This window comes from Rhincodon typus, chromosome 9, assembly GCF_021869965.1.
Source record: "Rhincodon typus isolate 14 chromosome 9, sRhiTyp1.1, whole genome shotgun sequence".
In the NCBI taxonomy this organism is placed as follows: Eukaryota; Metazoa; Chordata; class Chondrichthyes; order Orectolobiformes; family Rhincodontidae; genus Rhincodon; species Rhincodon typus.
The window spans coordinates 59151235-59177306 of record NC_063340.1 but is presented as its reverse complement, the minus strand read 5'-3'; the positions used below and the strand labels follow the sequence as shown (position 1 = coordinate 59177306).

The window sequence follows — 26072 nt, the reverse complement described above, 5'->3', positions numbered from 1 at the left end:
TGTAGAGGAGGCCACATCGGGAACAGTGGATACAATATACCACATTAGCAGATGTGCAGGTGAACATCTGTTTAGTGTGGAAGGTTTTCTTGGGGCCTGGGATGGGGTGAGGGGGGAGGTGTAGGGGCAGGTGTAGCACTTCCTGCGGTTGCAGGGAAAAGTGCCAGGGGTGGTGGGCTAGTGGGGAGTGTGGAGCAGACAAGGGAGTCTCAGAGACAGCGGTCCCTCCAGAAGGCAGATAAGGGTGGGGACAGAAAAATGTCCTTGGTAGTGGGGTCAGATTGCAGGTAGTGGAAGTGGCGGAGGATGATGCGTTGAATCCAGAGGTTGGTGGGATGGTACGTGAGGACCCCACTTCCGCCACCTGCAATCTGACTCCACTACCAAGGACATTTTTCCTTCCCCACCCTTAACTGCTTTCCGGAGGGACCGCTCTTTCTGTGACTCCCTTGTCTGCTCTACATTCCCCACTAGCCCCATCACCCCTGGCAACCGCAGGAAGTGCTACACGTGCCCCGTACCTCACCCCCATCACAGGCCCCAAGAAAACCTTCCACACTAAACAGATGTTCACTTGCACATCTGCTAACGTGGTATATTGTATCCACTGTTCCCGATGTGGCCTCCTCTACATCGGGGAGACCAAGCGGAGGCTTGGAGACCGCTTTGTGGAACACCTACGCTCGGTTCGTGACAAACGACTGCACCTCCCAGTCGCGATACACTTCAACTCCCCCTCCCACTCCTTGGACGACATGTCCATCCTCGGCCTCCTCCAGTGCCACAGTGATGCCACCCAAAGGTTGCAGGAACAGCACCTCATATTTCACTTTGGAACCCTGCAGCCCAACGGTCTCAATGTGGACTTCACAAGCTTCAAAATCTCTCCACCCCCGACCTCATCCCAAAACCAGCCCAGTTTGTACCCACCTCCTTGATCTGTCCGTCTTTTCTCCCACCTATCCACTCCTCCCACCTCACTGACCAACCCCACCCCCACCTCCTACCTACCAGCCTCATCCCCACCTTCTTGACCTGTCCCGTCTTCCCTTGACTGACCAACCCCCATCCTAATTCCCCACCTCCACTCACCTTTACTGGCTCCATACCCGCCTCCTTGACCCATCTGTCTCCTCTCCACCTATCTGCTCCTTTATCCACCTTCCATCCGCCTCCCCCCCTCTATTTATTTGAGTCCCCTTCCCCTCCCCCATTTCTGAAGAAGGGTCCAGACCCGAAACGTCAGCTTTCCTGCTCCTCTGATGCTGCCTGGCCTGCTGTGTTCAGCCAGCTCCACACCTTGTTATCTTAAAGTGGCTTTGGACGTTTTTTTTGGAGAATGAAGTGTCTGCTTAAGCATAATAAACTATAATTTTGCTAGGACAATTTTCAAAGTCACACGACACCAGGTGTGACAAAGGGACTATGCTCTGAAAGTTTATGACTGTAAATAAAGCCCTGTTGACTATAACCTGATGTCGTGTGACTTTTGGCTTTATCCACCCCAGTCCAACACCGGCACTTCCACGTCAGGACGATTTTCAGTCATTGTGAAAATAGGGATCTTTTCTGCAGTTTATGGTATATGGGTTCTTGAAATAGTGTAGAGTTCACGTTGCTTTTGATGTAGTTTGAGAATTGAGTAATTACATGGTTGTACTATCGATTAGTCTTGCAAGGACCCACAGAACCTGTGATAACAAGGTGTAGAACTGGATGAACACAGCAGGCCAAGCAGCATCAGAGGAGCAGGAAGGCTGACGTTTTGGGCCTAGACCCTTCTTCAGAAATGGGGGAGGGGAAGGGGGTTCTGAAATAAATAGGGAGAGAGGGGTAGGCGGATAGAAGATGGATAGAGGACAAGGTAGGTGGAGAGGAGACAGGTCAAAGAGGCGGGGATGGAGCCAGTAGAGGTGCGTGTTGGTGGGGAGGTAGGGAGGAGATAGGTCAGTCCAGGGAGGCCGGACAGGTCCATCCCTGCCTCTTTGACCTGTCTGTCTCCTCCACCTATCTTCTCTTCTATCCATCTTCTATCCGCCTCCCCCTCTCTCCCTATTTATTTCAGAACCCCCTTCCCCTCCCCCATTTCTGAAGAAGGGTCTAGGCCCAAAACGTCAGCCTTCCTGCTCTTCTGATGCTGCTTGACCTGCTGTGTTCATCCAGCTCTACTCCTTGTTATCTCAGACTCTCCAGAATCTGCAGTTCCTGCTATGTCTGAAACAATTTTAACCCCACAGAACCTATGATCAGTGGTACGGAATTTTCTAGGTGGCCAAGCATTTGTTTTAGGTTCAGTCATATAATCTGACAGTTTTGTGTGTTCTGTTTTTGTTCTTTGAGGACAAGCCACATGCATCTCGACTTTCACCCTTTCTTAAGAAGATTAGAACTACTGCATCTGTTCTGTTGACACAGGGTTTTCATCAACGCGCGTAACTTCATCAGCCAAGACTTGAAGGTTCAGATCATATGAGTTACTGGTTTTCCTGCGCCAAATGCTAAGAGAATGAGGAACTGTTGAGAGGAGTTCAACTTCCAATTCAGTTGAGGGTCAGATTGTGGAAAGCCAGTCAAAATACCTGGAATCTGCAGTGTATTTACTTTTTGTTTTGTACGTATGCGATTACAGCTTCCACTCGCATCTTCTGATGACAGGTCCAACAACTTAAAACGTTAGCTGTGCCTTTTTCTCCACAGATGGTGTCTGAGCCACTGGAATATGTCCAGCAGTAACATTTTTTTTCCCCTCGCTGCGGTCTGTCAGCGGTGGTTTAGTAGACGGCACATTTGCTTCTAAACCACAAAGTCCATTGATTCAAGTCCCAGTCCAGGGTTTGAGACTAAAGAGGAAAATGATCCAAGGCGAATGTTTCAGTGTAACGCTGGAGTAGCCCGAAACAAAAGTCGCAGTGCCAAGAGGAAGGGGGTTACCTCTCCAGGGCAGGCCCACATTGACCCCGAATCAATATCAACAACAACAACAAACCATGAACCGTTGGCCGGTGATCCGGAAGCAATGCCTCGAGACCCGGAAGTTGGCAGCGCCGGGACGAAGATGGCGGCGTTTCTGGGCAGTTTCCGCGCCTTTTCAAGCGGCAGGTCGTTGTTCCGGCTGCACCAGGTAAAGTTTCGCTGCTTTAATTTTTAAAAGAAAAATACACCCTCCTTTCGATCCCCGAAGTTTCTATGATGGCGCTTTGCCGATCACTGTCTATCAGGAATTGGTCAGCACGTAGCGTTCTCCAGATCCTGCGGGAAAAGGAGACGGTTGATTCCGTGGCGTGGTTCCCAGAGCAGATTGTCAGAGACATTTGACAGAATGCCTCATGGCCAGAGCCTTCCAAGGTGTAGCTTGGCTGTTGGTGAGAAGGACACTGGCCATAAGATCTTTCATGGATGCCTGGCCTTTGTGCGTCACCATATGCTGTCCTCGATGTGACTGCACTGTTAAAGAGACTGTCACACATCTCCTACTGGAACGTGCCTTTGCAAAAATTGTCTGGCAAGACATGCAGTGAATTTTTGTTGAGGTTCATCAGCAGTTCTGTGATTCAGTACTCCGCACTCTACGGGCTGTTCCCCGGGACACAAACTGAGACAAGCATCGACTGCGCCTGGAGGACCATTAATTCAGTGAAAGACGCTCTTTGGTCTGCCTGAAACTTGTTGCTCTTATAGTGTAAAGAGTTGACCGCAACCAAGTATTGCAGACTGGTACATTCTAGGGTTATGTGCTGAAGGACATGCTAAAACCAAGGTGTAATGGGGAAAGACCACTATCTAAGGTTTTTCTGTTGAAGTGTAAACGAGAGTCTATTCAGTTATCAGACTGTCGCGTTGTCTCAATGTATGTAAATAGTGTTCTGCATGAGTAAGAACAATCTTTGGCTTTTTCAACTACGGGGAATGCTAAATTCCAATTTTTTTTTAATATATAATGACTGTACAAAACTGCTTTAGTACCTGTGAGTGTATATACAGACTTCTTATGAATAAAATATATTTTTGCAATTTAAAAAAAATCAGTCATCCTCCATAGCTTTAAACACTGCTGACCTTCTAACCATTTGTTGACCTCCAATTGACTGACAATTGGGAATTAAACCACTGTCACAAACATAAAACAAAGAACTGCAGATGCTGGAGATCTGAAGCAAAAACAGAAATTGCTGGCAAAACTCAGCTGGTTTGGCAGCATTTGTGGGTAGAAAGCAGAGTTAGCATTGAGTCTGAAGAAGAGTCACTGGACTCAACCCTAACTCTTGTTTCTCCCCACAGATGCTGCCAGACTTTACGAGTTTCACCAGTAATTTCTGCTTTTGACCTACATAAACATCTTCAAGTTGTTTAACCTCTGTAAGAGCAGCAGAATACCACTTCCCTGTTATGTTTCCAGATTTCCATATTAATCAGCAATGCCCGTTTGATACTGATTGATGTCTGCTTCAATCAGTTCTTTGCAAATAAAGTGTCCACTTGAGCATAATGAAGTATAATCGTGACAGGGGGATTTTCAGTCATTATCAAAGTTAAATGGTTTTCTGTAGTTTATGGCATGAATTGGTCAGGTAGTTCATTTCACAACTGTGCCACTCTTCTTTTGCTGTTGATCTTAAATCTCTAATGTTTAATCCTCTATCAGCAATCACTGGAAACAGTTTGCTTCATCTAGTCTACCCCCTGACTTTATAACTTTAAATCCCTCAATTAGATGGTCAATTCAGCTTTTGTGAAACAGCCAAAGTCTTTCTTTTCTATTTGTATTTTCTCCTAACATCCAAGTGAATGTGTTATGTATTGTAGCCTCAATATCCTTCCTATAACATTGATCCTAAAACTGTACGTAACTATCTCACGAAGGTTTTATAATTATTCAGCATTTTGATGGTTTAAAATATTTAGACCCCTTTTGATAAAATCTGTTAACTTTATTAGCTTTTCTATGGTCTTATTCACTTAAATGTTGTCTTTAATGTACCCCATGTTATTCAACCGGTCCTTTGCTCTGACCAGATGTACAACTTCATGCTTACATATGCTACTCTTTTGCCCATTCTATCATATTTGCATTGTAATTTTGACCTTAGAATTATTAAGATGCCTGTTAGTTCAACATGATCAATAAATTTGGACACATTCCTTCTAACCCTACATCCAGATCTTTGGTCTACACAGTGAACATAAGCAGCCCCAGAACAGAACTCTGGGACGGTGCTACCTACCTCCAAACACTGTCGGAACTGGATTTCGTGTTTTGGTGGGGTGAAAGCGATCCAGTCAATAGTGCACCCATGTTTTTCCTCAGTGAATCAAGCATCAGATTTCATTTGTGGCCATCTGATGGGAAGGCAGCCATCTAGCAGTGCAAAGGGAATGGATCTCCATGATTTAATGGGAATGTAGGCTGGAACACCATGCAGCCGCTGTATTTTATCATAATTATCATTAGGTGAGGAGGGGTAAAGACTCCCCTGTTCTCCCATTCATTGCTTGACAGTAACAGGTGTTGGCTTTATAATTTATAGAGAATGTGTATTGCTAATTCTTCTGTGTTTTGAGATTATGAAGACCTTACTCAGCCAGGTTTGTAGGGCAAAGTGTGCAGAAGACACTGAAAGTCTGCAGAGGGATATAGATAGTCTAAGTGAGTGGGCAAAGCTCTGGCAGATGGAGTACAATGTTGATAAGTGTGAGGTCATCCATTTTGGTAGGAATAACAGCAAAATGGACTATGTTTTAAATGGTAAAAAATTGCAGCACACTGCTGTGCAGAGGGACTTGAGTGTCCTTGTGCATGAATCGCTAAAAGTAGGATTGCAGGTGCAGCAGGTAATTAAAAAGGCAAATGGAATTTTGTCTGTCATTGCTAGAGGGATGGAGTTTAAAAACAGGGAGGCTATGCTGCAGCTGTATAGGGTCCTGGTGAGGCCACACCTGGAGTACTGCGTGCAGTTTTGGTCTCCTTACTTGAGATATACTAGCACTGGAGGGGGTGCAAAGGAGGTTCACTCGGTTGATTCCAGAGTTGAGAGGGTTGGATTATGAGGAGAGACTGAGTAGACTGGGATTATACTCATTGGAATTCAGAAGAATGAGGGGAGATCTTGCAGAAACATACAAGATTATGAAGGGAATAGATAAGGTGGAGGCAGGGAGGTTGTTTCCACTAGCAGGTGAAACTAGGACTAGAGGGCATCGCCTCAAAATAAAGGGAAGAGGATGTAGGACTGAGGTCAGGAGGAACTTTCTCACCCAAAGGGTTGTAAATCTGTGGAATTCCCTGCCCAGTGAAGCAGTTGAAGCCTCCTTGCTGAATATTTTTAAGGCAAGGCTAGATAAATTTTTGAACAGTAAAGGAATTAAGGGTTATGGTGAGTGGGCGGGTAAGTGGAGCTGAGTCTCGAAAAGATCAGCCATGATCTTATTAAATGGTGGGGCAGGCTCAAGGGGCCAGATGGCCTACTCCTGCTCCTAGTTCTTATGTTCTTATGTTTCCTTCATCTAAACAAAGAACAAAGTAAGTTTATTAAAACTTTGTTCCCTGAGCTAAAAAAAGACTAAGTAATGCAATACCATTCACATGGTCACGTGCATTTGCCTAAGCTTGCACATATGTACAGAAGTAGAGTTGGAAATCCATGAAAGCTAAAGCAAGAAAGTATATGTTTAGCTGGACCTCAAGTGATCTTGCTGGAGCGTGTTCAATATTCTGCGTTCTTAGTTCAGCGCTTCTCCTGTTCCTGTGTGAAACAGATTTTCAAATTTTAAAAGATCTCAGTTTAGTGTCGATTTTTCTCTCCAGAATGGTTACTTCTTGAATCCATCACTTCCAAAGATGGAGACAGCACACTGCTTCTCAAGCTGTTATCAGGACATTGTCATCATCTCTCTTTTTGCTTGATCAGGGACTCTTGAAGCACTTTGCTCATTTGTATATGCAAGAGAGATTCAATGAGTTTGTATCTGTGCAATTGTTGCTTCAAAATAGGTAACTTGTCTCATCTTAGAAACATCTGGATATTTTCAGTGTGACATGATTTGATAGGAAATGGGGTCATTCACAATCCCCAAGGGTTTTTTTTATTTTCATCCAACTTGGTGGAATGCAAACATGTGTAATTTGCACTAGCCAACCTCTTGGGCTGTTTCTTCTTTAAAAAGCAATTGCCTTTAGATGATCTCAGATTTTCAAATGAATGCAGCCAACAAAAGGAAAATAAGAAATTTTATCTTCAAAGAAATACATTCTCAAAGCATTGTTCACAGAAAGTTAGTTATGGCTATAAATTGCTCTTCCAGTCTTTGTTTATTTATCATCGCAGGCTCCAAAAACTTATAGAAATGAATTTTTTTTTAAATTGAGCCTGCTATTTCTATCAGAACTGGCTTCTTCATGCAGCTGTCATCCCAGTGACAGGCCTTTATTTTTACCCATATGCTACCTCATTATGTCTGCTGTAAAGCACTTCCAAAGTCTTTCCCATCCAAAAGCTGATAAATGCAGTGGGTAGTGAAAAATTATTTTTAAGTGCCACTTTAATGAACTCACTAGTTTGTTAAGTGGCAGTTCCAAATTACAGGAGAGCTTTTGCTTTTGGCACCTGCTTGCTTTCTGTCATGTCTGAGAGTGGTGTGATAATGTATTGTTGACTCAATGCCATTGCATTGTAATTTCTGTTTGCAACCATAATTTCTAGTCCTTAAGAAACTGCTATTTCCTATTTCCATTTATAATCCAATTTGACACCCTACCTAACAATTCCACACCCTTTAATCTTCTGCAGTAGTTTGTGTTGATTTGTCAAAAACCTGCCAAAAGTCATGCATTCTACATCTACTGCATTTCCACCATGTATCACATTTGTTACTTCATCATGAAACTCACATTAGACCCTTTAAGCATAACCTTTATGAAATATTCACTGCCTGTTTCTAATTATTATCTCTTCATATTGAAACATGTATCTTTGAACACATATTAAAAATTGACCAATTGAACTGTCTGAGGTCTCAATTCCCTAGATCCATGCCAAATCTATTTCCAAACTGTAAAAGATCAATCCCTATGCCTTCTGGATGAAATTAGCCCTCAAACCACACACATCCCCTTCACCCCATTTGTCTCAATATGGGTGTGGGAATAGATTCTGAAAAGTATCATTCTCATTTGAAGTACAATTTATGGCCTTGCTATAGTGCTCTAAATCAAATCTCTTTTCTTACATCCCAACCTTTACTAAATTTGTTTTCATCTACCTCCACAACCCTGCTTGATCGAACCATTCCTGCTCCCTGCTCCCATCATACATGCTACTATCATTCAGAAGCTTGACCTATTCAGTGTTTCTGAAGAAGGGTCACTGGACACACATACATTAACTCTGTTTTCTCTCCACAAATGCTGCCAGACCTGAGTTTCTCCAGCAATTGTTGTTTTGTTTCAGATTTCCAGCTTCCGCGATTCTGTGTTTTACAATATGTTTCTTGATATTCTACCAAACTGTTCTCTTCATAAGATACAAGTTCATTCAAAACTCATTTTTGCATGAAATATTGCATATCAATCTTCGCCAAGCTTTTCTGGTATCTGGAACCTAATGCTGTACCTCCTGCCCCTATCGTCAGTGGCTAACCATTCAGCTGGAGTGCTGTTGTTTAAACAAAGTTCAATTCTGCAGGAAGAAAAAAAAATTTATATCTTATGGCTCAGATTCTTTGATAATGTCTATGAATAACTTTTTAAAAAATATACTGTTTGACTTTCAGGCTAGTCGAATTGCAGTTTTGAATTATGCCAGCCACAATATGACAATCGTACACCTTTGGTAAGTTTATACATATCAGCTGACTTCAGAATAATGATATCGTTTCAGAAAAGCTGAGGTAGAGAATTCTTAAGATGTATTTATGCAACACATACCATATTAGTATAGAATATTTGAAGCTCAAACCCAAATTCAGAGCCACACTGGAGGAGGGAGGTTCGAGATGGTTTACTTTGAGACTTCTTCGTGCTTCACCAGCATTGCATTTATAGTGTAAATGCTCTGCTCATGTAAATTCATTTCCTCGTTTTGTGTTTTTTTGAAATATGTCTGTATGTTCAGTTGTCATTAGTGACATTATGACAGCTGATTTGGTGGAATCACTGTGCTCAGGGTATAAGAACACCTGGATAATACAACAATGACATTTTTAGTAGTGTCTTGTGTTAATCATGTTTCTGCTGTTTGTAGTTGAGCTTTCTTATACCCATATAGTCAAACAAATCAATAGAAATAAAATCCATTGTGTCATTTATTTTTAAGGGGACACAGAGTTGACCTGCCTGCTTGAAAATTTAAACATAGCCTGCCAGTTAACTATCAACTGGTGCATTTTCCATGGCAATGTTTACCAATGAGTCCACTTGTCAACCAATTAGTACTCTCTTCTCGTGTAATGTAAATGTTTGTTTTCCCCTTGAATTAGTGCTGTTGTTAATTGGCTAGGTGAGTGTAAGATGAAAACCTTTGATAAAATGTACTTTTTTTTCAGCAGTGCTCAAGTTCTGTACCAAATGTCTATTGGAGTATCAAATGTTCATGCAATAAATAATAACCATCTGACTTGTATTAGTGGGTTGAAGATGTTATAGTCTTAATGATATCAGTCTAGCGATTGAGAGGCATAGGTTCAAATCCCACCATGGTAGCTGGTGAAATTTACGTGCAATTTAATAAAATCTGGAATTCAAAGCTAATATCAATAATGATAACTATGATAATTATTATCAATTGTCATAAGAAAAAAAACAATTTGGTTCACTAATGCCGTTTAGGGAAGGAAATCTGTCATCCTTACCCAGTCTGACCTCTGTGATTCCAGCGCCACAGCAATGTGATTCACTTTTAACTTCTCTGTAATGGCCTGGAAAGTCATTCAGTTCAAGAGAATTGGGGGATAGACAAGAAATGCCCGTTAAAATACCAGTGATGTCTATATCCAATGAAAAAATTTAGACATGACATAATTATCATAACAGTTGTCCTAATGATGTTGGATGCATATAACTTATTAATGTTGCTAGGTACATGAAATGCAATGTGTTTAGTAATTAGGTTAGTTCCGATCATTATTAATTGATTTTATTCATAGAATGTGAGTGTTTCTGCCTAAGTCCACAATAATTGCCCATCCATATGATGGTGGTAAACTACCTTTTTGAATCACTGCAGTCTTTGGGATATAAGGACACCCACAGGGCTGCCCTTCCTTTTGTAGTGGTTTGATACAACTGAATGGCTTAATAGGCCATTTCAGAGTGCAGTTAAGCGTCTAGAGTCACATGTAGCCAGACCAGGCAAGAAATCAGATTTCCTTCCCTAAAGGATATTAGTGAGCCCGATGAATTTTTACAACAATTGCTAGGATGCTAGTCTTCAGCCAATTTAATTCATTCCATGTGATATGAAGAAACAATTGGAGGCTGTGGATACTGCAGAGGCTATTGGACCTGACGCAATCTTACAATAGAACTGAAGACTTAGGTTCCAGAACTTGCTGCATCCGTAGCCAAACTATTCCAGTTCTGCCCTCAGGCTCAAGTAGTTCAATACTTTTCTGGGTGACTTCCGACTTTTGGACATGGACTGCTTTAGCACCTGAGGAGATGTGAAGCATGAACGTTGTGAATATCCCCATTTCTGACTTTATGATGGAGGGATAGTCATTGATGGTTGGGCCTAGTACCCTGATAAACTCCTGAAGATATATCTGAAATTCTGAAAAATAAAAGTACAGATCACAAGAGTGGGTAAATTGTCTCTGTAAGTTCTTTTTGAGGCAATGGCTTAGTGGTATTATCGCTGGATTGTTAATCCAGAGACCCAGATAATGTTCTGGGGACCCAGGTTCAAACCCCACCACGGCAGGTGGGAATTTGAATTCAGTAAAATATCTGGAATTAAGAATCTAATGATGACCAACTGTCGATTGTCAGAAAAAACCCATCTGGTTCACTAATGTCCTTTAGGAAAGGAAACTGCCATCCTTACCTGGTCTAGCTTACATGTGACTCCAGACCCACTGTAATGTGGTTGACTCTGAAATGTCCTCTGGACAGTTATAGATGGGCAGTAAATGCTGCCTAGCCAGCGACGCCGTCATCCTGTTAATGAATAAAAAATAATTCAGTAATGAATGACACACAGTTGTCTGTAAAGCGATGATTGTTTTTCTGTTGTCTTGATCCAGTGGACCTGGATCTTTTCTTGTTATGACATTTTCTTTTGAGTTCTCTTGGTTATTTCTGTCTTTTCACTCACCAAGGGGAATGGTCTCTCTGCACTAACAGATTCTAAACAAACTGCAGCTGGACCAATCCAAGCACTGTCATCAGGCAACCTTTCCTCAACTCAAAAGCTGGCTCAAGGATGTATCAATATCACTACTCCAACAGCAACATTGTCTTAAACAGCTAAAAATGTGCACCACTTAATATTTTGCAAAAATCTCTTGGTATTCTAACTATATAGCAGCCCAACTTCTGATTTGATTTATAGTCCAAAAAGAAAAATGTATGGTCCTTTACTCTGCGGTTGTAACTTCGTTTAAATATGGTTTAGTTTTTGTAAAGTTCAGATTCTCCATTTACACAAAGTTAATAATTGTATGATGCAATTTCTTTATTTAACAGTGGTAAAAGTCTAGCATTGATGCCTTCAGCGGGAATCTATTTGAGGTGTCCACATTATAGCACAGCTCCCCTGGTAAGATTTCCAACAAGTTTTGGTAGTTATGTTTGGTGCTTTGCTTAGGATCTGCACTGTATAATTTTAGTTAGTGATTGTTGGTGGAAAAAAAGAGACTTAGAGTCAGAGCTTTTTTGCCTTCCAGTCATCAGACAGATGCAAGAATGTCAAACTTCAAAGGGAGCACTAACTTATACTGCATGAATGAAGGATGCTGATTCATTGCTGAGGTGTTGCCATTGAAAATGCACCAGGAAACCTGTTCCCCAGGCTTTTGAGATAACAAGGTGTAGAGCTGGATGAACACAGCAGGCCAAGCAGCATCAGAGGAGCAGGAAAGCTGACGTATCGGGCCTAGACCCTTCTTCAGAAATGGAGGCTTTTGCTTAATTCAAAAAAGGTACAATGCCTAGACATGGTCTTTTTCCATGCAGAAGACTGTTCCCGGTGTTTGTGTATCTCTAGTTTGTTGCAAGTGTGAGTGAGCCATATTGTGAGGAGACTGATAATTTTGAATTGATTATCAGTGTAATCAATGGCACACTCAGGATTATTCGGTCTGCACCCTTTTGTCATGTAGTCTAAATTGTTGTTCATTTAGCAATTTGGCATTCTTGCATCTGTCCTGATGAGTGCCAGTAGTATTCAAATTTTGTATTACCAAATGATTATTAGTTGCTTGTCATGAAACCTAGACCTAAATTTCAAATATAATATCAATCAAAATAAAAATTTTTAATTGTACATTCATCATACCCTATATATGAGTTATTTTACTAGAAATAAAAGTATGTGAGAACCTTTTCAGAGAATGTTGAGTTTGAATAAAAATATGAGTGATAACTTTCTATACTTATAATATACTTAAACATTTATCTTGGGCATGTAAATGCCCAGAAGTTATGACACAATCAGCTCAAGATGTCCTGCCAAAGTTACCTTTAATGTGAGGAAATAAAATACCATGTTTTCACACCCTTTTCCCATAACTTTCATCCAAAAAGGAAAAATTACAGGGAATGTAGGTTTCAACCCTACTTTGGGAAGCCCTGTTCTGAATTCCTTTCTTTGGTGAGAAGCACAAAATGACAAGCACTACTCTAATGTCCTATTAAGGATTTAAATAGGCTCAGAATTACATGTCTGGTTTTATATTCAATATTTCTGAAGGCAAGTTTTGAGATTATCAAGTTGAATTACTGCCTTTAACATCTTGTGAACCTATGTCCCATTGGCCTGTCTTACCAATATTCCTTAGCAGTTTCCTAAATTGGTATCGTCTGCAAATTTCAATACAAGTACCTTAAAATCTGGTATCCAAATTATTGATATGTACAGTGAATAATCTTTAGGCATAGAAGGCACTTTAATGACAATATCTTCAGTTTACTGAAAATCTTTTTAGTTTGCAGTCAGTCTGGCAAATGTACAAGTAAGAAATCTTTATTTGTTCATTTTTCACTACCAATCAATGCTTCAAAATCACCAGTATGTTAGTTAAACTAAAACATCTCGCAGTCATGAAGGTGTTTTGCAGTTTTGAAGGTGCAACTTTTATATAAGATAATATGAAATTCTACTGATGCCTTACCTGCCTGTTTCAGGTTGCAATCAGGACCCTCAATTTTTTTAAGGGAGGGGAGAGTGTTTCCAGTGTCTTGGACAAAGTTCATTCCTCAGTTAATGTTACCAAAATAGATCGACTATTTATTTGTTGGAATCATGATATTTACAAATTAACTGCTGTATTTGCCTAAAAGACAGTGAATAAATTTCAGAAGAAATTCATTTTCTGCGACACATTTTTGACATATGCTGTGAATTGTGCACTATCAAGGAGAATTCTTGCTTCTAAGTTCTCAATGATTAAAATATGTTCTAATTGCCTCTCATTGCTTTGGTGCTTATATATAGTACAGATTTAAATCTGTCATGTTTTGAAATACTTACTGCTTTGAAACCATGAAACTTTTCATTTTAAAGATGTTCTGTCTGTAACTAATTATTTTATTTGGATACTTTATGAATTTATGTTAATGCAGGTAGCAGTATCAGATGAACCTGATGCACTATACAAGAGGATTTCTGTGTTGGTAAAGGGCCATGATAAAGCTGTACTGGATAGCTATGAATATTTTGCTACACTTGCTGCTAAAGAGCTGAATATCACTGTTGATAAAGTGTAAGTACATTGTTGTTATTACAAGCAGCCCCTTGTATCTTTTAGGATTTAATTTATCATATGGATTCTTTTCAAAATTGGACTTGCTTTCCTTTCTTTCAAATACACTGCAGTGACTCAGGCGATAAATCCTTGCACTGCATCTGCTCTACGGTATTAACAACTCTCTGTTATGTCAGAACATAGCCTGCTTTCCCACGTTCCTATTAAGTTGTTTGTTCCCTGTGACATTTGGTATTCTGTATGTAAATTAATAAACTTTATTAATTTTTTAGTCTATTCATGGTTTCATTCTCATAACTAAACCAAACCCTGCCTACATAAATGGTGATATCCTCTTTGATATGAAAGTCTTTACCCGAAGATTTTGGCTGGTGACTGTACTGGAAGTTGCTACCCACAGTTTGCGAAACCCACAGTTAAGGCAGTTAATTCAGTTTTGACTTCAGAACCAAAGGTTCATGGTCTCAGTTCAGAGGAACCATGTTCAGAGTTTCTGAACAGTGTTTCTTCTCGCAGGGAAACCATGTTTTGCTGTTCAGTTCAAGGGAACCAATCACCTTAGTAAAAGTGGTTTCCAGACTCTGGAAGTTCCAGAGTTTGGGTAGAAATCTTCAAGTTGTTGGAACTGAAAAGGTTTAGTATATCAGAATTGTGTTTCATACCCTTGGGTACAGAAAGGGATCATAAAACTGTCTCAGCAATCCAAAAGAAAGAAATTGGATAGTGACCGTTAAGTGAATATTTAAAAGGCTAAGGCAGGAGTGATATTTCTGTGGAATTGAGTAATTGTAATAGGCAGTGTCAGGAAATGAGTTGTAATTTCTTGATGTTTGTGTCAAGATCTTTCTAACCATCTTGTATAAATATATTCATATATAGCTTTAATTTTTTTGTTCTTTGGTGAAATACAGTTATGTTTTGTTGTTAAAAACATCATCTTCATCTGAACAGCACAACCATCTTCATTTTGTTTTAAGTATTAGTCTAATCAGTGGAGAATTTTGACACAGTTCCCATTGAACAGGCCTGACAAAATTGAGTCAATGCTATACGTGATCAAATGCTATCTTGATGTTAAATGATGGCAAATTGTGTGTTACTAAGGGAGGCAGAATGGATTTCTGAAGGGAAAGTTATCCTAACTAACTTCCTGCCGTTCTTTGAAGAGGTAACTGACAGTTAGAAGGCTGGCAATGCTGTTAATGTGGTGCACATGGTCTTGCAGAAGGCATTTGATAAAGTGTTGCACAACAGACTTGTGAGTAATTGAATTGAATTGAACTGAATTACGTTTAGTACAGTGAAAAGTTTACAAGTCGATGCTTATGGCGCCATCTTAAGTACAAAAGTACCTAGATACAGAATTTTGGTACAAAGCAGAAAAATAAAAAAACAAAATTAAAAAGTTAAACCTTACAGTCCTTATTACTAAAAAGTGGACAAACAAAGAAACACAGTTAACAGTTCAACACCATAGTCCATAAGCGTCTAGCCATGCTGGCTAAAGTAAACTTCATGGTATGAAAGGGACATAGTGACAGGAAACAATAATGGTGAATGGATTTTTTTTTGGGATTTGGGAACGTTTGTACTGGAATTGACTAGGGATCAATATCGGGACCCTTGATTTTTCTTCTGTATAATAACCTGGACCCTGGTGTGCAGAACAGGGTTTCAAAGTTTGCAAATAATACAAAACTTGGAAGCATTGTTCACTGTGAGGAACGCAGTGAAGAACTTCAGAACGACATAGACAAGTTGATGGAGTGAGCAGATAGGTGGTGGATAAAGTTCATTGCATTGCCATGTAATGGCATATGTTTTGGTAGGAACAATTAGGAGGAACAACATAAAGGTTACAACTCTAAAGAGATTGCAGGAGCAGAGGGATCTGGGTAGGTGTAAATGTGCATAAGTCATCAAAGGTTGTAGGACAGGTTGAAGGAGAAGTTAATAAAGCATCTAATTTCTTAGGCTTTATTATTAGAGGCACAGCGTACGAAGGCAAGAAGGCTGTGTATATAAAACACTACTAGAGTGGGCTCAGCTGCAGTATTGTGTACAGTTCTGGACACCACATTTTAGAAAGGATGTGAAGGCATTGGAGAGAGTGCAGATGTGATTTATGTGAATGGTTCCATGGTGAGTGACTTCAGTTATGAAGATAGAGAAAAGAAGGCTGCGAGGAGATCTGATGGAGTATTCAAATTCATGAGAAGTCTATACAAATAGGGAGAAAATGTTCATACTCATGAAAATAGGGGAGGGGGGTTACAGATTTAAACTAGTTAGTTAAATGAAGCAAAAGTGCTATGAGTAAAATCTTAATCACACATTGAGTGGTTAGGGTCTGGAATGCATTACCATGGTGAGTGGTGGGATGCAGATTCAGTTGAGGTACTCAACAAGGAGTTAGAGTTATTTAATAAAACTTTAAATCTGCTCCCTTCCATTCTTGATCATTTCGTAAGTGGGAACATTTTTTCCCCATTTTCTCTGTCCAGATTTCTCATGATTTTGAACAGTGTTCCCAATTTTGGCACAGACTCAACAAGGGCCACTTGGATGAATTGATAGGACGGGGTGTACCATTGTAATTTCATTTGGCACATCGTTACCTGTTCAGCATTATTCTTTCCTATTTTTCAGAACAGTTAGTTATAAATTGAGTGATATGGTAGACCATATCGCTAGCCATTGAGAAACAATCATATTGCTGGGTCTGCAGTCACATATAGGTCAGGATGGCAAATCAGACAGGCTTTTATAACAATCCAGTAGCTTCCTGGTCACCATTATAGGTACTAGTAGTACGTCTGTTTTGCCATTTTTGATATTTTATATGCAGCTTTGGAATATTGCATTTGTAAAATCAGTAAAGTGAAAATGAATGTCTTTGTGAAGTTGATTTGATCTTTTTTTAAAACAAAACTTGTTTTTTTTTAAGGTATGAACCTGTAAAGAAAATTGATAGAATGACACTTCTCAAATCTGTTCATATTTTCAAGAAGCACAGAGTTCAGTATGAGATGAGAACATACTACAGATGTATAGAGGCAAGTAAAAAGCAAAATATTAGATAAAAATCTGGGACGTAGTAAATATCTATAAAATTTCAGCTAAGACAGAAAACATTCAAACTTCAAATAATTTTGAACCATTCTTTGGAATGAAAGTAAAGATAATTTTAGTGATTATATTGATTTCTTGTTTTTCACTGTTGATCTTTTCGCTTAGTTAGATCAACATAATTCTTTGACGAAAATTTTAACTCCCAGGACAAGGATGCATTTGGGGATATTCTTAGCTCGTAAACCCAACTCAGGAATGTCCGAGATAGTTGGATTTTGATTTGGGGTTGGGAATCTACGGGAGACATTTGGGAATGAAATAGCACGTACTGACTATTTATCACAATGCAGTTTTTTTCACAAATTTAAAGACCATTGATTTATTTCCATGGTATCGATTAGAAGACAAGTAATCAGAGCAGTAAGTGACAACGTATTTAAACTAGGTGCAATAATTGAAGAAAGTTATGGTTGTACTGCTGAAATATATGCAAATTTTTCATTAAAGGTGAGGTTCAAGGTTCAAAGAGATAACTGCATAAAGTAGTGATGTAAATTTCACTGTTTCACTGAGTCGTTTTTAATTTATTTTAAATGATTAATTCTGAACGTAATAATTAGATGGTGAAGGCATGCCGGTTATCAAAATCTGCAGTCAAATTTATTTTAACTTGCTTAGATTCTGCAGCAGAATTCAAGCAATCTGCATTGATGACCTGGAGTTTTCTGTTATTACCCCAGTATTACAATGACTGTTGGAGTCTGTACATGAGCAGGATACCATGGAGATCCAGAATTTGCTTTAAGTGGATTTTATATTTCCACTGTATATCTTGCCAATACATTGGAACAGGAGGTTGGTGCCAGTGATGTCATCATTGTGCATCCATATTGCCATGGAACTGGACATTGATGCCGATGCTGCCGTCGATGTTATTGTTATGCATCTATTGTTGTCTTTCTCTTGTTGCCCCATTCTCCTCCTCTCTCACTGGCCTACTCACCCTCTTCTTAATGTCCCAACAAACCCGCTTCCTTCAACAACGTACCGCTGTCACCAACACACTTGCCTGGATTAACAGCACTCAAGAAGTAGGACAGTGATTGAGGCAGGTGAGCAGGAAGAGCTTTTTCTCCTCTGACTGAACTGTTTTGCAATTCTTTTCAAAAGCTACTACACTAAATAAATTTAAATTTTCATTGCTGGCACTCACATCACAGGCAAGGTGACTGTGAATGGGCTGTGAATGTGCCCTCTGCAGTTGTAATGGCATCAAAACGAGCCTTCCATTTTTCCACAGAGAATGCTATTAAAGTTTTCATTCCCAGAGTGAACCCGAAACAGTCAGAGAATTTGGATAAGTTTCCACTTCTTTATAGATGCTCTCACTGTTTTAATAAAAACCCTTAAAAGTTGCACTTTAAATAAGGAGTAACTGAGTTTTTAACTGACCTTGACTTTATACTTGTAGAATATCAATTTTTTTCCGCTGAAATTTTTTAAAAATGCATTTTTACCTCTGGTTTAAAAAAAAAACTAAGGGATACGATGCAGTGGTGGTTTATGAAGTCAAGAATAGATCAATAATAGTTTCTCAAACCTGTTGCACCATTTAATGAAATTAAATGGCCTGCTCGTGTTCCTGCATCCCGATATGACATAGCTACTTACACAGCTTGCTGGTATGTATTAATGGATGCCTGGAGATTTTTTCTGTTCATTCTTGAAGTGAGGGTATCATTGGCTGGGCCAGCATTCATTGCCCTTGAGAAGGTGTGGTGAGCTGTCATCTTGAACTGCTGCAGTTCATGTGCTGTAGGTAAACCCACAATGCCATTAGGAAGAGAGTTCCAGGATTTTGACCCAGTGATGCTGAAGGCACAGCAATATATTTTCAAGTCAGGATGGTGTGTGGCTTAGAGGGGAACATGCAGTGGTGGTGATTCAATATATCTGTTGCCCTTGAAGATCCCCTTGGTAACACGCAATTCTAAACTACCATCAGGAAAGGGGAAATCCAAGCCAGAGAGTGTTCCTTATCTTGGTGGGAAGCTGCCTTCATCATCATCAGCAATTGCTTTAATTGCAAAATCCAGCCCATTGTGTCCCTCATCCCATCCTGCTCATTAGATGTTCTCTTTTACTTATCAGCCTGTTTGGATTGACTTTCATTCACATTTTTAATCACTCTTGTACGCTAATGAAAATAGAATATTTCAGTAATGTTTAGGGAATGGTAAATGGCCTTAATGATTAATAGGCCCCAACAGTTTATCTCAACCATCTCCCCCTTCCTTTCCGACAGTTTTAATGTGCTCCTCAAAAGAATGAATCCGTTCAGTCAACTTGCATGCTCAGTTATCTCATGCTGAAATTAGTTTATAATAGTTAAAACAACAAACAGTACATTTAGTTTAGTGAGAAATTTGCTACATGTTCTAAAATATTTCTAAATACATTTAGCCAATCTGTTCTCACATTCCTTCATAGAACTACAATGTCTAACTTTGCTGACACATCTCAAATTTTCCATTCATATCCTACCTAAAGTTTCAAAGGAATTACACTCAGTTATTACTAAAAATGTGCTGTGATTTCAGGCATAAACAGCTGGACCAGAACATTCTAATAACAATCCAAGTGTAAAGTTTCTTGGTAGTTGATATGTACAAAGGTAGTGTTGCCATCTGTTATCGTGACTTAAGATTATGTACAGTTCAAGGCTCCAAAGTTGTTCTTCCAAATGCACGTTGTTTGCCAGTCAGTTTCTTTGCTATTTGTCAACAAGTCTAATAATCAGAATTTGTTGTCTTTTGTTAATTAACTTCATAGCTATTCTTAGAGGTGCAGTTGTTTTGTCAACTCATACTGTTGATCAGTGAGGTGCCCTCAACTCCTTTTAAAAATCCTTGTTTTGGGGAAAAAAACTTTACTGGTACCTAATACTTTGTGTAAAGCACAATTGAATTGAATGTATAACGTAAGGGCAGTTTATAAATCTTGCTTGCTGTAAGATTGAAGAATTTGGGCTTATTTTTAATGCTGTTCTTTACTAGATCAAACATTTAACTGGAAGCACTGCAGATGTGTACTTGGAATATATCCAGCGCAATCTTCCAGAAGGCATTGCAGTGGAGGTGACCAAGGTCAGTCTTATATTGGTACTTGTACAGTTTTTCTGTTTTGTCTGTCACATATGTCTTTAACTTAAGAAACTTCTTTTCTTTTTCAGACTTTGTTACAAAAGCTACCGGAACATATTAAAGAACCTATTTGGAGAATTCACTCTTCTGAAAATGAAGGCAAGCCAGATAGTTAAAGCCAGTGGACATTCTCCTGTAACTGTTTATTGTATTTATTTTAAAATACCTTATAAATGAACTCTTGTCCAAGTGTTTCATCTTTGTGTTCGAATATCTGGTCTGTATATCTTGAAGTAAAAATTTTTTAAAAAAAGAACTTAGAATTTCCCAAGACTTCTATGCAGCATCTCTGTGGAGCTACTCAAGTGTAGCCACTTGGTAACATATTGGAAATTAATTAAACATTCAGGTATTTGTCCAAGTAACTTGAATTAGAAATGACTAAAATTCAATAAAGTTGTTTGCTACTAAGGCTACCGAGACAATAGTTCAGGGGATGTGGTGAGATTAATGGGGTGGGAGGAATATCCTTGCGCTGACCCAGACTTGCTGGCTGCACTCTGAGACACAGGTTGATGCTATCTAAGTAATATTAATTACAAAACCAGAATTTCTGTACAATCGCCAATGCATTATTTATAATAATTAGGGTTTTATTGTTTATCCCCTGGTATGCTGTCCAACAACACTTCATTTTGGTCTACAAGTTCATTGTACTTATGGAAATTGCCCTTTTGACATAATTGGGGACTGTAATGGACTCATATACTTAGCCACCATGGCTGGTGTCAAATATAACCTAATGTGGAGACATGCGATAATGTTTTAGGAGGAAAAGAAAGAAATGGAAGTATACATTAAAAAGGAAGATGCTGGTTGATGTTGATCAGCAGGGACAGCTAAAGGCTCAAATACATAATTCCTTGAAGATGCACATAAAAGAGGATAAAGCTATAAAAAGTCCATAGTATTTTCAATATTACAAATAGGAGCACAGTACCTAAGCAGGAATTAATAAATTTGTGTAAGATAATGGCTAAGCTAAAGTTTCAGGACTGTGTGTAAATTTGGATGCATCTAGAAAGAACATCAAATCAACATACAACAGAGATTCACCCATTTGATACTAGTTTCGACAAGCTAATCATAATACAGTATTAGAGTGTGTGACTATTTCCATCAGCAGGTGAGACAAATAAACACATTCAATATATAGAAAAATGCAATAAAGAATTGATTAGAAAGGATTCATCTATTTGGAAGAGATTACGATAAATTTCTTGTATTGCTGCTACCAAAGCTTTGCTGCAGTGAATGGTTGAGGTAGAGGCCTTTATACTTATTAAGTGAAAAACTGAATAACTGTTTGAAGTAGGAGATAACAGCAAGGCATCACAAATTTTCTTTAATCACTTTTAACAAAGAGCTAACACACACATAATCTAAATGGCTTGTGTTGTAAATTTTAAATATATATATATGCCTGAAGTGGTAAATATTTGCCAGTTGTCTTTTTTCATTCATCCTCAGGAATTGGTAATGCTGTCAAGGCCAGCATTTTTTGTGCTACCTAATTACCCTAAAAGATTGGTGATAAGCCTTTTCAAGCAACTGCAGTCAGTATGACAAACCAGGCTGTCAGAAGGCAGCTGAAAGTCAATGATTTTGGCATGTGGTTGGAGACACACTTTGGCTAAACTTTTCCAAAAGGCCATCAGTGAATAGTTTTTTCTTAAAAAAGAGGCTTTATGTTTACTGTTTACTGGTGGCATTTTGTCTCGTTTGAAATTTCCAGATTTTGATTTAACTGAATTAAACTGAAAAAGATGTAGAGAGATGTGAAGAAGTTCTGAAGAAAGGTCACTGAACCTGAAACCTTAACACCGCTTTCGCTCCGCATATGCTGCCAGACCTCCTGAGTTTTTGTTTGTGAGGAAGAACTTGTTTTTATGCAGCAAGTAAATACTGATCTGCAGATCATTGGTTATGAGGGTAGTGGAAGGAGAGCAATTAATTATTTCAAAAGGAAATTAGATTGCCACCTGAGGGAAATCAACTTGCAGGGCTATGGTGATAAAGCAGGGGAATTTGACTGAAAGACTGCTACACGGACAGGTTGCATGGACAAAATGGCATCCTTCAGTAAGATCATGACTCTGAATTCAGATTCTTTTATTGCTGTGTTTTCTAAATTATTAATCTATCTCTCAAGGGTGCTAGTCCAATGACATACTCATATGTAAATACCAAGTTACTACTTAAATGTCCCTTTTCTAATGAATTTCATATTTTGAATCAGAGTTGGAATTTTAACTAATTTCAAAAATATAGACAGTTAATTTTCAAAACAGATTTTATTAATTCACGTTTGTATTATCTGGGTGACGAACTGTGGAATATAATATAGTATGTGAACTTCCACTATTTCTGATCTCTCATAAAATTTCAGGAAGAAGGTTTTTTGCATCAAAGATCATGATGTATCATGTTTCTATATGTATAATTTCTACACTTACATACTTTTAACGTTGTAAAACCAGGTAATTGGACAAATCAAATTAAATGTAAGCAAATATCTGAAATATTGAAGCGATTAGCATAATTATGGATAATGAAATAAATAAAGCAGCTGCTTAAATTAGAAATTTCTGTATACGCTAAATTGAGAATTATTTACATCAGATGGTATATATTTATCATATATATCTTATTTCCACATCGTGAACATGTAAAATAAAATTTACCAGTAGCTTTGAAATGGAAGTTGTGTGCAGATAAATGGATACTTCACTAGGTCCCTAATTCTGTGTTTCAACAATTTATTCATGAACTATCATGTTATTATATTTAAAATCTAGACACCATTACAATGTTGAACAATTCTGGTAAAAACAATAAATTAAACTCCCTCCTTTCTTTGTTCACAGTTGGTGATTAAATAAAACCAGAAAAAAAACATTCTGAACACGTTTTGCTGAGATGATTTCTGAATGGTGTGGGATGCATTTTATTATCTAAAAGAGAAGCTAATCTATGTGTTGTGTGGGTGAGAGAGGGGAATCTGAATTTCTGTATTTTGAATCCATAAAGTAAATTCTTAAATTTTAAAATTTAAAGATTATAGTGGATCAGTCTTCGAATTTATAATATTTGAAATCTGTTTTGTGAAGTGCTGAAAAGTGTAACTTTTGAAAATACTTCATGGGCTGTAATGTTCTACTACCTTTAATACTTTAATTACACAAGTTGGATGAGCTAGGAGTTGTATTACAACAAAACTTCTTAAACATAATTCTAGGTCAAGTAGCAGGATAGCCAGAGAATCTCTTAGCTGAAAGAAATACTAAAATTGCTTTTGCAATGTTATTTAATTTAAATTAATATACTCCAGCTATGCAATATGTCAAATACTGAAAGCAGTACATTTTTACTGTTTTCAAAACTCTTGCATTCACATTTCTTTTAAGTATTTGTATTCTCAACATTCTTTCCTGCTTCTTTAATTAAAGATAGGTTAAATGATTGGGTAGATGGAATATAACATGGGAAAATGTGAGATTATACACTTGGCAGGAAGAATAGAGGAGCTGAATATTATTTAAATGCAGAAAGACTGCAGAAATTTACAGGACAGAGGGATTTGGGAGTCCTTGTGCATGAAATCACAAAAAAGCAAGCATCCAATTTCAATGGGTAACAGGGAATAGAGTATAAAAGCAGAAAGGTTTTGCTAAAATTGTGAGGCACTAGTCAGACCACAGCTAGAATTGTGTAAACAGTTTTGATCCCCTTATTTAAGGGAAAGACATATTGGCTTTGGAGCCAGTGCAGAGAAGGTTCACTAGGTTGATATGGGGTTTGGAGCAACTGACTTATTACAAAAAGTTGAGTAGGTTGGGCCTGTACTAAATAGAAATCAGAAGAATGAGAGGTGACCTTATTGATGGGTACAGGCACTGTCACCCCTCCGGACAAAAAACAAAATTTCAAGGGCTGACCAGCAAGCATTCATAAAGTACATATATCCCATCTTTCTTTCTTGTAGTCAATACTGGAAAACTATCAGAATTGATCTCTCTGGGGATGCTTCCTACTGTTGTCACAATTTGTTTCTGCACTAACATGGAACCTTTCTAGCCCTCTGTAACTAAGATTTTTACCATGTAGTTTATCTTTAGATGGGGTGGGAGTTGAGGGATGGTGCAGTCAACACCTATTTTATTTCTGACTATATGCAATGAAGAATGATAATGAGCTGTTAAGCAGTGTGGTAAACAGAGAAGACCACCATATCTTTTTCTTGCAAGTGCAAGTGATATCTTCACAGATACTGTGTTCCTGCCAAATTCTCAACATCAGAAATAGTATCAATTAGATCATAGGCATGACAACTTCATTTAGAACCATTATCATAAGCTTTGAATACATTCGCTTATCCAAATAAAAAATATTGGAAAACTTCACTTTTATTTACAAACTTCTTTGCAATAGCCAGGGGTACCCATATCAGCACAAAGACTAGTGGTGGATGGAATTGTTACTCTCTGGCTCCCTTTTGCAACTTAATGCGGTGTAATTCTTCACAGATCTCTCCCTCCCAAATGAAAATCAATTTATGATAGGTTCCACAAACACCTGTAGCCTGCTCATACAATACATAACTACTGATGTGAAAGGGTGCTACTTGGTCCCTGTAGCCACTGATTGATTGCTCCAATATGGACTTCTCAAGCTTCAATGTTGATTTTTTACGTTTGAAAGTTCCGATCACTACCTCTCCAAATGGAAATAAATATTAAGCTGTTTTGCTATTATTTCTAGAAAGCAAAGCAGTTTCTTCAGGCTGTTTCAGCCACCTTATAAATTTTACTTTATTTTTGTTTCCTAGGTAATCTCAAGTCTTTAGTTCTGATGCCTTTTAATAAAAGAAGCTTTTTGCAAATTTGAAATAGCATACACCACCCTCCCTCAATTTCTGCTATACATACTTATTAATGCTTGTTCATTTTATTCATTTGAAGTTTATCTGTAGAATACTTCAAGCATTTTGCCTACCTTGGGTCTGAAGCTAAACTCCCTGTAATTACTAATTTTATGCTTTAACTTTTAAATAATGGAATTACATTGCTATTCACCAGCATGTATGGATTATTTCAACTGTTCAGCAGCTCTTAATAACAAGATTTTTTAAAATTTTTCTTGACATCTATTAGTCTAATTGACCCTTGGAGTGTTTTAGAACTTCTATGCCCTACAGGTTGCTCAGGTCCATCTACTATAGTTGGTCTTTACCTACAATCCTTTTAAAAATAAAGAACAATCGAGTTGATATCTGCACCATACAAAGTCAGAGCTTTTACAGCATGCAAATAGGCCATTCAGCCCAATGTGTATTTGCCAGTCATCAAACATCCATTCTTTCTCATCCTGTTTTTCAGCTGTATTACTTTATTTTTACTATTAGCCTGCATCATGTGCTTCTGCTGCGGAATCCTAACAGTTCCACAGCTAACTGAATTTCAATTTCAGGTTTCTGTTTGACTTTGAGGTGAGATTTTTTTTCAATTTCACAACTGCTTGTTTACGGTCTACCCAAAGCTTTCAAAACCTTAACATTCATCATCTTCAACAAGAAAGTTGATTTCTCAGTGCTGTCATCAGCTACCCGACTATGACTATTTGCAAACTGGTTCATCCAAAAAGCTGCATCTGATTTTCCCATACAACAATGAATGTCACTCTTGCTTACCTCTGCTAGCCATCTATACTCCTAAGAAATTGCGATTGCGATTCCTATCTCCAATTTCCTTTAGTATCCTGCTCCATCTTGTCTGAGTAATCTTTTGCAGTCACATATCCCTTTCATATTGCCACATTCAAATTCCAAAACTATTTTATAATTCCACCTCTCTGCCACTTCCAAAAGCTTCTGTGAAATCC

The 26072-nt window shown here is 38.5% G+C and overlaps 1 protein-coding gene across 1 annotated transcript; it reads left to right on the top strand.

Annotated features, from left to right (window-relative positions):
* The first annotated feature begins 2819 nt into the window (after window positions 1-2819).
* On the top strand, window positions 2820-23242 carry mrps10 (mitochondrial ribosomal protein S10). Its single transcript, XM_020512052.2, has 8 exons — window positions 2820-3121; window positions 8767-8825; window positions 11678-11750; window positions 13775-13914; window positions 16865-16973; window positions 20046-20135; window positions 20222-20291; window positions 23060-23242. Exons 1-8 carry the CDS (start codon window positions 2867-2869, stop codon window positions 23068-23070), a joined length of 807 nt encoding a protein of 268 aa, XP_020367641.2. The 5' UTR covers window positions 2820-2866; the 3' UTR covers window positions 23071-23242.
* The last annotated feature ends 2830 nt before the right edge of the window (window positions 23243-26072 follow it).